This window comes from Homarus americanus, unplaced genomic scaffold (assembly GCF_018991925.1).
Source record: "Homarus americanus isolate GMGI-L3 unplaced genomic scaffold, GMGI_Hamer_2.0 scaffold32871, whole genome shotgun sequence".
In the NCBI taxonomy this organism is placed as follows: Eukaryota; Metazoa; Arthropoda; class Malacostraca; order Decapoda; family Nephropidae; genus Homarus; species Homarus americanus.
Window position 1 is genome coordinate 4,658,552 of NW_024748870.1, and position 14,857 is coordinate 4,673,408.

Genomic DNA, 14,857 nt, shown 5'->3' on the forward strand with positions numbered 1-14,857 from the left:
TGGCCCAGTGAAGATTAACAAAATGTCTACTCTGTACAGTGGTCCCTCGGTTAACGAGCACAATTCGTTCCAGAAGGTTGCTCGTTAACCAAAAAATTCGTTAACTTAAACCATTGTTTCAATGGGTCTTTGGGTAATTGGTTCCAGCTCACCGAAAATTACATACAAACTAAAAATAAATGCAGTAAAGTACACTTACTTTGAGGTGTGCATGTAGAAGGTTCCTGGTTGATGATGATGATGATGATGGGAATTAGAATGGGGGTGGAGGAGAAGGGAGAAGAGAAGGCATTGTGGTGGAAGAGAAGTCACCCCATGCCGCCATTTCACCCATAAAATTTTAGTTCACTTGGTGTAATTCAAGATTATTTTCTTTAAATCAACACTGCACTGCGCTATATATTATCAATATGTAAAATATATTTCAAGATGACCAATAATTTGACTGAAACACAGAAAAAAAGCATTTATGTTGAAGAGTCTCAAACAAGATGTTCCTTCCTCTGAACTGGTAAACAAACTGACGCCAAGCTTGGTGTGTTGAGTGGCTGTTTGGTGCGCAAAAACCTAGTTTCCTGTACTTCAATTATGTTCAATAATTGTTAAAATGACTAAAAAATGTAATTTAAAACTTTTAAAATTATTGAATAGTACAACCTTCTTGATATTTACTAAAATGGTAAGGAATTTAAGCCCTAAAACCGATTACTGTATTGGCGGACTAATACTACAGCTGGTGGGCAGCCAAATGCAGGCGAAAACATGTTGGGAAAAATTTGTAAGGAATTCGTTAACCGAGGGTTTGCTCATTAACCAAAGTGACGAATCTTATGGAAGGTAATTTGTTAACCGAGGCGCTCGTTAACCGAGGGATCACTGTACTGTAATGTAATCCTCACTGACCATAAGGTACTTGTTTACTTAAGTATTTACTAAACTTGATCCCTGAAATCTATGATACCCATGCACATGCACATCACTGCTCAAATAGTAATTAGAAATTAGTTCATGATCTTAATTATCTTATCAAATGAGAGATTTTACAAGGGTACAAATTATAACAATATTACTGTACTACAAATTTTATATTGATATAATACAGAAACTTGTGCAAAATCAAACACAGTATACTCTACAATAAAGTCTTAATTGGTTCTACTGGAGTATATTAATATTTGACTTCATCACAGGAAATATCAATTGATTTACTGTAGTCACTGTCTAATAGCAAAATGAAAAACAAATCCTGATTCTTGTTAGTGTTGCTGCTACTGATGAGATCCTCTTCTAAGCCAAATCACACAGTTTAACTCCCACAGAGTAAGTACTTGCCATTCCTTTCAGAAGCTTTTATTATGCTAATTGCTTATCTTGTCAACTGGCCTTTTTTAAATATTAATTATAGATTATTTTTTGTCCTGAAGTTGGGCTTGCATCCTCGCCATCATTTCTTGCATCTTACGGATTTGTGCCTCTTTTTCTTCTAATTCTATGGCCATACGGTCCTTCTCTGGTGCAGCAATTGATGTGGAATTACTGAAAAAAATATAAATAAATTACGTATCAATTACTTACACACACACACACACACACAGGCCAGCGATCAATGACCTCAAAACCATTCATAATTTGGGCCTTTATGGATCTCCTATAGATTAGCCCCAGGGTGGTAAAACTTGAAGCTGGTTAAGTTGAGGGGTAAAATTTGAAGCTGTTTAAGCTGAGGGGTAAAACTTCAGGCCATGACTTGGGGGGCACTAATCTTCAGGTGACCCATAAAAATTAAAATTGTAAAATTGTTAAAGACGGACGGACGCACGCACACAATAATAATAATAATAATAATAACCTTTCCCTTCTGTTACACTTTCATAAAAAGAATGACTCTGGTTAAAAAAGTAAGCAAGGGTGACAGGTAAGGATCATAATCCTCATGAAGTAAGGGGTCTGGGAGGCATAACCACTGGATGCTACTAAACTGTTGTTTCTTTTTAAAGGTAATGGAAGGATATTCTGATTTGCAAGTTTGAAAAGAATATTCAGCTTTGCTTATCTGAAGAGCCATTTTATTGATGTTAACTTTTCTTCATATGTGCCATGAACCAGGCTGCATATATCACTATCCCAAGGGTCAGTGACTGACTGTACTTCAGGAATACTGACTTTGAAAAGATTCAAACTATCTATGAAGTTATATGATCAAAGCGCCCTCAATACAACACTCACACTAGGTAGCCATCCAATAATCAAAGCACCCTCAACACAACACTCACACTAGGTAGCCAGCCAAGAATGGGTCAACTGGTCACATATGTAAACACTTTTGGTGGGAGGATTAAAGGTGGCTTTTAAAGTCTTCACATCTGTTTTATCTGTATTTTTGCTTTTCCTCACAATTACTTTGAATGTGTAACAAGATTCAATAACATGGAAGTGATTCAATAGCTATTTTGTAGTGATAGTGAACAAACTTTTTATATCATAATTCAATTATCAAATATCTAGACAGTGATTAGCTGCAAGTGTAGCTTTAAAATTTAATCATCACATTTGAAAATAATACTAATGTAGACTGTGTATATTTTCAACATACTTTTGTCTAGGAAAGGAATGGTCCTGGAAGGGAGGTGGCTTTGTGGGATTACTAAGCCACTTACAGACACAGTAAAATCTGTGATGACAAACTACTTTCTGGTGTATTTAATTTTGCTCAACAAAGTTTCGAGTCTAACGTATGGAAAATTCTGCATATTATTTATGTATAACTTATGTGTGATATTTTGGGATACTGAAGATTTAAGAATGTAAATTCTAATTTGTAAAGATAATTTGTTTACCTCTTAGCCACTTGGCAGACTACTGCATTATATGACTACCACAATCTATCATTGAATGATATAACAAGGCTTCCCTGTACTACTACTACCCTGGCATCTCTCTCCCTTTAGACAATACAACAACCACTGTTAAATCTAGTTCTTATGTACCTTACCGCTCAATCTGTTATCTAACATGGATTATGATGATACAGTACTCTATAGCACAGTATGTATATGGAATTAAGTATATATACAATTACTCTTTTGAGACACCCATGGAAAGGAAGATTTACTTACAATTGTTTTTTAGGTCCCAGTGAGTTTGTACTAGAATGAGAGTTATTGTTGGCATTGGGAGCAGCAAGAGGTGAACCACCACCCTTGGCTAACCTCTCCGACCGGTAGTTCTCATAATGTACATCTTGTGTCACCTCTGTCAGGTCCTGCATATGAGTTCTGATGAAAGAAAATCAAACATAAATATTCAATTCCCTTTAACAATCAAAACACGTAGCATTTAGATATACTGTACAGAGATTCATTACACTTGCACAGGATGCTGCTTGGCCATAAATATTGCCTCTGTAGTCCCCTTACCTGGTATAAATCCACACTGCATTTTACTTATGTCTATTCTCTCCCTTTTCAATTTCTCAATCACTCTTTCTACAACTTTCATTACCTGATCTAGCAGCTTCAGGCTCCTTTAGTTCCCATGTTCATGTGCATTATCTCTACCCTCAATTTCATTATGATTGCATTAGTCACTTCGGCCATCATTGACACGCCCTACATCATCTGATTCTTTCAGTACAGCTCCTCCCCGACTTACGACCTACTCGACTTACATCCACCCGCACTTACGACCTGCCTCAGTCGTACCAAAATTTGGTCAAATTACGTATTTTTGAGTCCCAAAGTCAGTACACAGACAAACTTTTCATCTGTAATTCACTTTAAAATGGCTGGCAAGCTTAAAAGTGAGTGTTTTGTGGTGCTGAGAAGAAAAAGAGACCCCCATTTTCGATTTTCTAAGTGTTATTTAAGCATTTCCGACTTACGACCTGGATGTCGGTCCCTAACCCCGTCATAAGTCGGGAAGCAGCTGTATTTCTACAACTATCCCAAAGCTGTCTTTCCATTCTTATTATTGTATTGTCAATTTCTTTCTCAATCCATTCTCTTTCAATCATTGGATATTGTCCCTGTACTGGATCTACTACCTCGAGGATGTCTGTCCCATTATTCCTAAATCTGTAATAAACAACAATAATGGCATATCTGCTCAGATAAGTGCTTATGAGGGTGGTGCCATTTACAATACAGTACAATATGATACTACTACTACTACTTCTAATAATAATAATAATAATTCTATTATTATACAGTCTCTCCTCGACTTACGACAACCCGGACATCCTAAGGCCATGATCACATAAAATATTTTTCACATTACGTATTTTCGAGTCCCGACGCTGAGTACCGATAAAATTTTAGTTTGTAATTCCCTTTAAAAAGGCTGGCAAGCATAAAAGTGAGAGTTCTCGTGGTGCTGAGAAGAAAAAAAGACACCCATTTTAGAATTTCTATGTATTATTTTTGCCTTTTCGACTTACGACCTGGTCGTCGGGATGGAACCCCATCGTAAGTCGAGGAGAGACTGTACTATTATAAGAGATTGTCATTATTGTTGTTATTAATGTGACTAAAATATTAATCACAACCTCTAAAGAAATAACTCCCTTGTATTCCTGCAGGCCTCATATTCACAACACAGCTATGTTCTCATTTCCACGATGACAAGGACATGTTATTGATGCTTATTTCTTGTACAATATTATCCTTGTGCAAGTTTATGGATAATTTAATATATTAAAATCAATAATGTACTTATCCCACTTATATTTAGGACTCATAATAAGAGACACTGGTGCCATCTAGTGCCAAAACTAGGCACCACGACTGAGAAACTGAGAGAAGTCATTAGATATTACAAAACTGTGAGACTTGGATATGTACTGTACTCTGAGGATGCCAAAATTGTGAAGGGAGGCCTGCAATTACCCTTGATTCTAGCCACTCTGCACTAAACAGGAAAAAGCTTAAAAAGAAAACACAGCACATGTAGTACTCAAGTTATTTTACAGATGGTAATAATTCCTTTTTACTGCAAACTTACTTATACATTTGCTTTGGATTTGTCTATGTAAATTCACAAGTTAACAGTGTGTTAACAGTTAAGTAGCACTCATATGGGCATTGGAAAAAAATTATAATTTATTCTTCTCCACAACTTACAGGATTTATCTACCATAACAGTGGACCTATGACCCAGATCAAAGGACAAAGGTTAAGATAACAAAAAAAAAAGTAATATTGTGCAGACAGAGGCAATGGTGGTCTATTCATTTCACTTCATGAAAATCTGAGTACATAAGACATAATATAATATAAAATCCTCTTTCTTATGCAAGGGACAATTTTCAACTTAAAGGGAACTTGAAAAACTTGAAATATTTGTTACTCACCCTAAAAGGCATCGAAGTTTAATGAAGTCACAATGGCTAGGGTTCTCCACCTCAATAACACCCCAGGGATATTGTCTTCCTCTTACTTTCTTACCACCAACGTCTAACACTGTGGTGGACCCTACCACTGCAAATGGTACTGCCTCCTTTAATTGTCGAACCTAAAATACAAAAATGCAACTTTGTTAATACTGTATATCTACTGTATTATTAAATCTCTTTATTACTGCATTTTACTCACCTCCTTTCACAACTCTTAATTCACCATTCTTTAACTCGTATGTCATGAAAATAGTGAGTGAAGTCAAGTCTACTAGATGTAGTTCTCTTTAGCTTCCATTCTGTGCAGTGAGGTAGTCAATTTCATTCCATATTTACTCCTCCCTAATCATTGTAAAGTACACCCTTTTCCCATATTTCTTTTTCCTATTTATATACAGTATATCCTTTTCCTGCATTTTTACATACCACTGTGGCTGACTATTATTACCACTGTGGTTGACTCTATCAATGAATTATCCAACTGAATATGTACCATCATATCATCATCCAGTTAAATTAAAGAACTTACCTCCTTTAAATTCCATCTTCAAATTAAATAATTAAAAAATAATTAAATGCATTTATATATAAGTGATATACTGTATTCACACTTTTTAATACAAAAAATTCAAACTTCAAATTTTCAAAGCTTTCTGGGTAAACTCATACCTGTTCTTTGTAATCCTCTTCTTCATCTGTGTCACAGTCTGGCAGTGGGTAAATGTGGATCCCATTCTCCTCAATTTCATCCAGAACCTAAGAAATGCACAATTCAGAACATCAGGATTCCATAACTAAGTACAGCATGCCCTTGAAATTCGAGGGTGTTTGGTTCTCAAAATGGCCGCGAATAACCAAATCCGCCAATAACATTTGCTGACCAAGGGGGGGGGGGGATATACATTTTTACTCGTGTACAAAGAAATGTATATTCCCTTTACAGTATGTGTTTGCCCTAAGGACAATTATTTATTTTACCTGTAATGTATATGTGTGTGTGTAGGCAAACACACACACACAAAGCATATACAAATAAAAATAACGGGAAAATCCTCTCACAAATAATCAGAAAAAAAAAACACAAAAATTTTTATTAAAAATGTTAGGGTCTACCCTCAAGTCAACTTGGTGCTTTGTTATAATTTTAATAACAAAGCACAGAGTTGACTTGAGGGTAGACTCACATTTTAATACATTTTTGTTGCCTTGTTTCTCATTATTTGTGAGAGAATTTTCCCATTATTATTTATTTATATGTGTGTGTGTGTGTGTGTGTGTGTGTAGACACACACACACATATACAATACAGGTAAAAGAAATTACAGTCTCTAGAATGAATGGCTCCCTGCCCTGGCTGCAAAAATGCCAGCAACTTTAAAACTACCCTTAGACATTCTTGGGTACATCCAGGGTGTCATCAACGAATAATCGAGGTCTACGAATTTTAAGGGAATGCTATACAGAAGACCCTCAACAACCGCAGATTCCGGGTATCCACGGTTTTTACTGTGTAAACCATTTCGCCAACTGAATTGAATTTGAATTGAAACAGTGGCGTTGAAATTCGAGTATACTCTACCCGGTATCTGTGGGTTAGCTTGGCATCTTTTTCCCTTCGTGTTCCAATGTATTCCACCGTAAATGTGAGGAATAAATCAAAATAATAATAATAAAATAAAAGAAAAGTACTGCACTGCCATTTGGTAATCGTTTCACTGAGGATATGGTAGACAGGAGTGCGCCCCACCTCCCCCTCTAATGATCATGGACAAGAAATTTTTATTCTCTTTGTTTTTGGCCTCATGATAATCTTTTTTTTCACATTCTGTATGAATGATTGTGTGTGCATTTAACGGAGTAAAAAAAAAAAAAAAAAATTACTCACTGTATATCTACCCGAAAATACGAATTGAAAATTAACAAGAACACAGCTTGGCCTGGTAGGGGGAGAGATAAGGGGATGTAGCTACAGGGATAATCTAACCTGGTGACCTGCCAAGTACTGTACACACACACACACACACATACACGTGAGGTCCTTCCTGTTAACACCAACGGAAGAGTTACTGCACCACATGGCCTACGTGACCTCACACAGTAGGGCAAGAGACCAGCCCCGGTCATCAGCTGTAAACTATAATTTGTATGTTCAATTCATGTTCCTTCTCCTTTCAGTAATGAAAACTTTTGTTAAACGACCCACCTAACCCATGTCATTGTATGTAATAAGTCATTTCTGTGCAATGTATATTTTCAGCCATCAGGGACTGAACTTTTTCAATAAACCGTTAATTATTATTACACACACACACATGCACTTCATTTTTCTTATTTTATAGCAACGTACTGTAAAATTTATATTGCTATTAATTTATATTAAGCTATTTTATATGCATTGTACTGTATTTAACTCAAATGTAATTAAATGTACAATACAGGTACAGTATTGTTTCATGAAGGAACAGTTAACTTAGTCTTGCCAACAACGGGTTTTGCAAAAACCCTAACCCCCTCAGTTGATGAGGGAATATTGTTCACAAGAGCATGTCAATTATTTTTTTATTTTATTTTTTACAGGGAATAGCTCACCCGGGCACAGGTCATCGACCCACAACGGGGCCTAAGGGGAAAAAAATAAGATTAAAAATAAATTATAAATAGAAAAGAAAAAGATTATTATTAATCTACAACACGAAGATGCCGGAAAACCAGCTTTTTGAAGTGAGATTAATGGACCAATTTTATTGTATATTCTCTATACAGTACCTGAATTTTTACTTGTTCTTATACAGGTATTTAGATTAAAGCACCTTAATAAGCATCTGAGTATAGGGGAGTATTTAAAAATTTAATTTTGTAAGTATGAAATGTGACAATGCTATGAGTTTAACAGTGGAGAGTATGGAACAAAGACTGTTCAGTAGTGTTGGCTGCTTTAAAGACAAAATTACATGATACTGGTGTAACATTTGATTGATAACACAAGGAGCTGTAAAAAGGAGAATAGGTGCAGGGAGTCATGGCCCACTTAACTGCAAAATTGCACTCCCATTTACTCAATTTGCCCTACAAATGACCTGTCTGATCACATCTAGTTGCAATATATGGCACTACAGAGAGACAGGATTAGGTAGAGGCAGTAGCAGCAGTAGACCCAGAGAAACAGATAGATAAAAAAATGGAAGGTCTAGGTGAAGGAGTGTGAGGCAGGAGTGTTGTCACTCAGACCAGGGTAACAGTGCCTTTAGTCAGTGGGTTCCAGCCTATGGCCAGAGTTTCCAGGGGCCACAGCCATTCAGGACATGCTAGAAGCATACATGAGGATGGTGATGGACATAAATAGAGGCAGTGGCAGCAGATTCTTTAACTGCTGTAACAAGTGGGATAGGCCACTGGCCTGGCCACAAATGGGGCCAAAATTCAGGGGCTTTTTTTTTTTTAAATGTCAAAGAGCATTTTCAGACTAATAGTATCACAGAAATTAATGTTGTCTTATTACCCTTGATCGAGAACTTGTTGCCAGAAGACATCAGCAATCTGAAGGAGGAAAAGGAGATTTCTGGCTACCACATAATACAATGTAATCAGATCTACTAGTCTATGAGGCAGAGAAACTACACCAATAGAACCAATTTGCAGTGGTAGTGTATTGGCTACCTAAAAACAGGGACCAAAAGTTGCTAGAAACTTTGACCTGACAAAATAGGAGACAGGAGGACCTTCCCACTCCCTTTAATTTCATGACTGGAGACTGCAATTTTCATGACACCATCATCTCCTGAATGCAGGAATGGGAATGTGACCTATTTCCTACTGTAAGCAATCACAGGAAAGCTGCAACTGCAGATTGCATGCATAAGTGGAAGTAGACCAGGGAGGTATTAGATCTGGTAGCCAAGTATCACATGCATAAGTATGTGAACCAGCCCACCAAGCTGCAGCAAACACTTGACCTGTTTTTCATAAAAGGCTATAAGTTGTTGTTGGATGTGGACAGTGAGAGCTTCCATGGGTTTTTCAAACAATTTTGTGATAATCACAAATAGCCACTACAGCAAGCAACATATTGCCAACAGAAACTCAGCACCTATAACCGAGATGGTGGGAAAATCTAGCAACTGGACTGTGGTAAGTCATGAATGAAGGGCTGATCACCAGTATTTGGTGTAACAGGATCACCTATTAGTGGGTTCCTTGGGAAAGCATAATAGCAGACCTGTAGGAAATGAACTGGTCCTTCCTACTGAAGCAGAACCCAGAGCTTTGCCTGGGGCTGCCACAAGAGATGGTACTGGGTGTGCTGGAGGTTCATGACCCTCCATACACGTCTGCAGCAGGTAAAGCCAGGATTAATCAGCATCACCAGTGGATGCAGCATGACAAGGAGTAAAATGGCTCCCAAGTGGTTGAGGATGAAGATTTCAGCCACAAGGATTGCCAGGATGCTGCAAGAGAAAAGGACATCAAGTCCTAGCTGGCTATAAGTTAGGGTAAATTAAAAAAAAAAAAAAAATAAGAAAAAAGACCAGGATATGGCTTGTGATAACTTTGCTAAGAATTACAAATATATTTTTCCTATGCTAAGAAACATTAACAGACCAAAACAATGAATTGCAATTTGAAAATTGGATTATCCTAAATTAGGACATGGTGTTACAAGACCCATATATTTTCCTCCAGCAATAAAATGGGAAATAAGGCTGGATAACATCTACTTCAATGAAGAAGACATCCAAAAGACATGCTCCGAGCTCTTCCCTGTATTTGAAGTTACGTTGGATAGGACAGTGTTCCAACTACAATATTGGTACACTAAGAGATATACAATAATGTCAGTTCCTCTCCACCTCTTCAAGAAATAATCTCTGGACATAAGATTGATGCCTTCAGTTCTTCTGCACACCTTTACCTGTCCATTATACAAAGGAGGAAGAATATCTGTACCAAAACTTTTAACCAATAGTTCTTAGTTCCCATATTATCAAGGTCTTTGAATGGGTTGTCAGGAAGCATATACTAGAGTACCAGGTAGTAATATAAATTTTCTCAGCAAGGGAGAGCACACTTTCAGGCTCAATGCTCTACTCTCACTCACTCTGATACCATTACTAATAACTTGGAGTAGAGCAATGGGAATTGACCAAGTTTAGGTGGATTTTTTTTATATAAGATTTTTACAATAACAACTTTAAAATTATTCTGTGAGCCACTGGCCAGCTGGAAATCCATGGTAGTCTAGGACTGCGGCTGGCCACCCTTTTGAAGAACAGAGAGTGATAGAGGCTGGTAACAAATCAGCCAGCTCATTGGTAGGGTTTGATGTCCAGCAGGGCATTGTTCTTGACCATATCCTTCTTTTCTCATTCTGATCAATGACACTGCAGCATGGACCAGCCCCTGGACAAGGGTGGTGTCATTTGTTGATGACTTTTGGGTAAACACAGCCAACAGGACTTCATCATTCAGCACAAGGTCCTGAAGACCATATTCAATGGAGTCAACCTAGTGCCTATGCAGATCAATGGAGATAATTTTAGGGCACTGTGGTAATGGCCAGTTCAGGACCTTGACAACAAGCCCACCCAGGAACCTTAGAACCAAAAGTAGCTGAAGGTGCAACTGTGTGGAGACCTCACATTCAATAAATACACCAAGGATAAGCAGAAAATAGCCAGGCATCAGGATGGTTGAGTAATGTGAACCTTTCCACTCAAGGTCAATGCAAATGCTGACTATCTCTGGGAGCTTGGTACAGCCTTAAGGACTGTTGTTCTCTCACCTGACAGGAATAGTGGGAATAAGGGATCTGAACAACTGGAAGAAGCTGCAATGTCTCCATCTCTACTTAAACGAGAGCAGCAAAGATGTTGTACCCTTGTTTGCATATGGAAGATCGTCATGAAGGAGAGGCACACTCACTCTTAGTATGTCAGCAGGACAGCACCTGATATTACATGGCATGCCCATGAAGCCAGCTGTCCTGTTTGCAGTGCTAAGGATATTCAACATGCTGCCAAATATCTGAATCATCTACAGTAACAAGGTGAACAATTTCAAGAAACAACTGGAGAGGTTCTTGGCTTCTGTCCTGGACCAGCCAACCATCCCAGGGAAAGGGTGGAGGCAAAATCTAACCTTTTCCTGTGCCAACTGCCATAGCCAGCAAGTAAAGACCTAACCATCAGTTGAGATCTCCAGTCACAGGCCAAAAGAACCACTGCTCCTAAATTGCAAAATAAATGACAAAAGATTCAGCAGGCAGAGTGAAAACAGCCTAATTTTTTTTCCTGTCTTCAGTATGACTGCTTTAAAAATGACTTACCATGATGTGTTTTTTATGAATATAAATTGATAACTTTTACAATATGCATTTAAATAAGTTTATAAATATATAAGAGAAAATAGGATATAATCAAAGGTACTGTAATTTTAATTTGTGATCATTACAAGCTCAAGGTATGAAATGACCTGTAATATTTCCTGCCTTGTACCAAGCAAACAAGTACAGTAAATCAATTCAACTTAAGCGTTGCTTCACATAAGTTAATTTACCCATTTCACTTTCACTTTGTGATAGAGAACTAATTTTGTAAATATATTCTTGTATGAGTATTTACCTTTCGTTTGAGCTTGGACACTTCCTGCTTTGTGAGAGTATCAGCCTTGGCGAGGACAGGAACGATATTCACCTTGTTGTGTAGCTGCTTCATAAACTGAATGTCTAGTGGCTTCAATCTGATAATAAAAATCACTATTATAATCACAAAAGTTCCCATTTGATATCAATGAAAATACAGATTGTGCATGAGATGGATAGAGGATGCTTGTATTGTTGAAGGCCAAATATAAGCATTTAAGGTCTGCAGGCATTCCTCTAACCTGTATATTATGTGACATGGACACAAATTGATATTTAGATAGAACAGGCTACAGTACTTTATAACAGGTTATATTAAGCTTAACTAAAAAATCTGCTAAGTGTAGTCAATGTAATACAGTACTGTATACTGTATGTGTTAATAAATATACAGTACAGTACAGTATACAGAATACAAATTTATGAGCTTTCTCTTCTCAGTGCAGAACACTACTACCTGATTATTTGTGTTATTTGTGGTTTTGACTACAGTACTGTATACACAAATGGCTCTGAAACTGTATAAGAAGTTACTGTACTGTATTTTACTGCAAAACTTTACACAGCTGCATAGATTGCATCTCAAAATATCCCGGACCTTGTGTATCTAACGCACAACCCAACCTGTGCTCATTCTTTGTAGTACTGTACTGTTAAAGGTTCTAACATGCTGAAGGAATTTTCATACAAGGATACTTAAAACCTGATGAAAAATAACATGAAATATATACATATAAGAAATACAATACAAAATATAATTAAAAGGTGTGTGCATAATCTCCATCTCATGGCCACACCGTCAACTAAACACCACCTCCATCTTTGCCATGTTTTACCAAATTAAAACAATAAACATGTAAGAATTGAGAGAATGCATAAAAAACTATTTAAGTTGTAGTAACGATTAACTTATTGAGAGGTGTTTTCCCACTCTCGCTGTCAAATGTTCTTTCACCATGCTCATATCATTTAATAATGTGTAATTTCCCCTCTAAAAATTTTTCTTTCCAAGAAATAGTCCACCTGGGCAACAGATCATCAACCCACAACGGGGCCTGGGGGAGAATACGTGAGAAAAAGACTAAATTAATCTACACCACGAAGTCCCCGGAAAACCAGCTTTTTAAGTGAGACATTGTAAGAGTATGGAAACACAAAAGAAGGCAGAGCATTCCCCAGTTTGGTTGTGTTGAGGAAAAGAGGATGTACTATAACAGGTTATTCTAGTGTGACCGACATCCACACAGAAGCTGCGGGCACTGCAGGCAAGGCGAGTGTTGCAAGCCCACTGCCTTGCCGGAGGTACACTGGATGCCAGTCTTCCACTATTTCTTGATACAAGGTGAGCTTGGCAAAACACTGACTGGTTGTTTTGCACTCAATATACATACAGTGGGGTATGCTATAACGAACGGATTCTACTACGAATATTCCTATAACGAACGGTTTTACCTATAAAATTGAGAATGCTATAACGAACACAACTCCTACAACGAACGCGGATGAATACGGGACTATTTCGTCTGGCGCATGAATATTGTTGTACCGCGGCTCACAGCAAGAGCGTCAGGCGCCATATTGGTTCATTGTGTAGTCAGTGCAACACTGAACTTGTTGAAATTCCGTCTTTTGATGTGGAAATTCGTGTTATTTTTATAACTATTTTGTTATACAAGTGTACAATTGTAACAATGAATCGTCAAAAGCGAGTGAGAAAGCTAATAACCCTTGAAACTAAGAAAGAAATTATAAATAAACAGACAAAGTGCCTGTAAGACAGTCACCAAAGAGGGCTAGGAAGGATGACGCCACTCCTTCCACCTCTTCTCCATAATTCTCTCCTCCCCCCTCCTCCACTGCCTCCTGTCCTGCATGCTAACAACATTAAAGTAAGATGAAGTACCGTATTTTTTACAATTTCCACAGAAATTTTTCAGTGTTAAGTGGTTGTATTTGGGGGCTGGAACGGATTAATCCTATAACGAACAAGGTTCTAGAACCAATTAGATTCGTTATAGCATACCCCACTGTACATGATTTAGTGTGAGTTCTAAAGAAATAATTGAGTACATAAGTAACTAACTCTTACTACTACATACTGTATATGTTTTAAAATAAGACAAACATTAATTTTTTTAAGGGAATCTTCAATATTTCACTAAACACAAACATAGTACAGTATATAAAAACGATTTGAGAAAGTTTGCAAAGATATATCATCTTTACTGTATCCTTCACTTCTCATTACTGTAATATTAATCCTTAGGCCCCAGGTGAAGTTCCAGAACGTCCACCTATTTTCCCGTCATTTTTTTTTTAATTAATTTTGGAAATGTTGAATTTTTTCTTGATTTAACCCCGGGTTGGGGTACTGCCAGCAGCACCCCAACCTGGGGCTTAAGGGTTAAGCAAATGTTTATTCATTACTGTATTGTAATATATTCTATTATAACTTCTATTTGTTTACTGAATCTTATGTGTCATCCTGATTATTACCATGTACTGCAATGTTTATTTAGGCAATTACTGAAGGTACACCAGGTCCTTGTTATTCGCAAATTCAAATACTGTACTTGTGAGGTCGGTCTAGAGGCAGCATCTCATAATCTCAAGAACTCCTACAAACATAAAAATAGAAAAGCGGTGCAATGTCCAGCTCTTCTACATATGCACTGTGTATGTATAGTGAACATATAATTTGCCAAAGTGTTCTGAAATGATGGAATTAGTGCTTTAGGAAGAAAAAGTGTGTCTGTAGATTTGTTTACTAAATCAATTCCTCACTGGTCGTTTTCTAACATACCTATGATACTGGAATGTATCATCCCGTT

General features: G+C 37.3%; 1 protein-coding gene across 7 annotated transcripts in view; it reads right to left on the reverse strand.

Moving 5' to 3' along the window:
* Positions 1–1,066: 1,066 nt before the first annotated feature.
* Positions 1,067–14,857, reverse strand: part of LOC121853153 (septin-2B-like) — a 44,309-nt gene continuing 30,518 nt past the window's right edge. For all 7 annotated transcript variants that reach the window (XM_042347106.1, XM_042347112.1, XM_042347105.1 and 4 more), the window contains 5 exons: positions 12,007–12,124; positions 6,059–6,145; positions 5,348–5,508; positions 3,117–3,275; positions 1,067–1,536 (listed from right to left, as the gene is read on the reverse strand). In XM_042347106.1, coding sequence (XP_042203040.1) covers positions 1,407–1,536; positions 3,117–3,275; positions 5,348–5,508; positions 6,059–6,145; positions 12,007–12,124 — 655 coding nt within the window. In that variant the 3' untranslated portion in view covers positions 1,067–1,406. The remainder of the gene's footprint in view (positions 1,537–3,116; positions 3,276–5,347; positions 5,509–6,058; positions 6,146–12,006; positions 12,125–14,857) is intronic.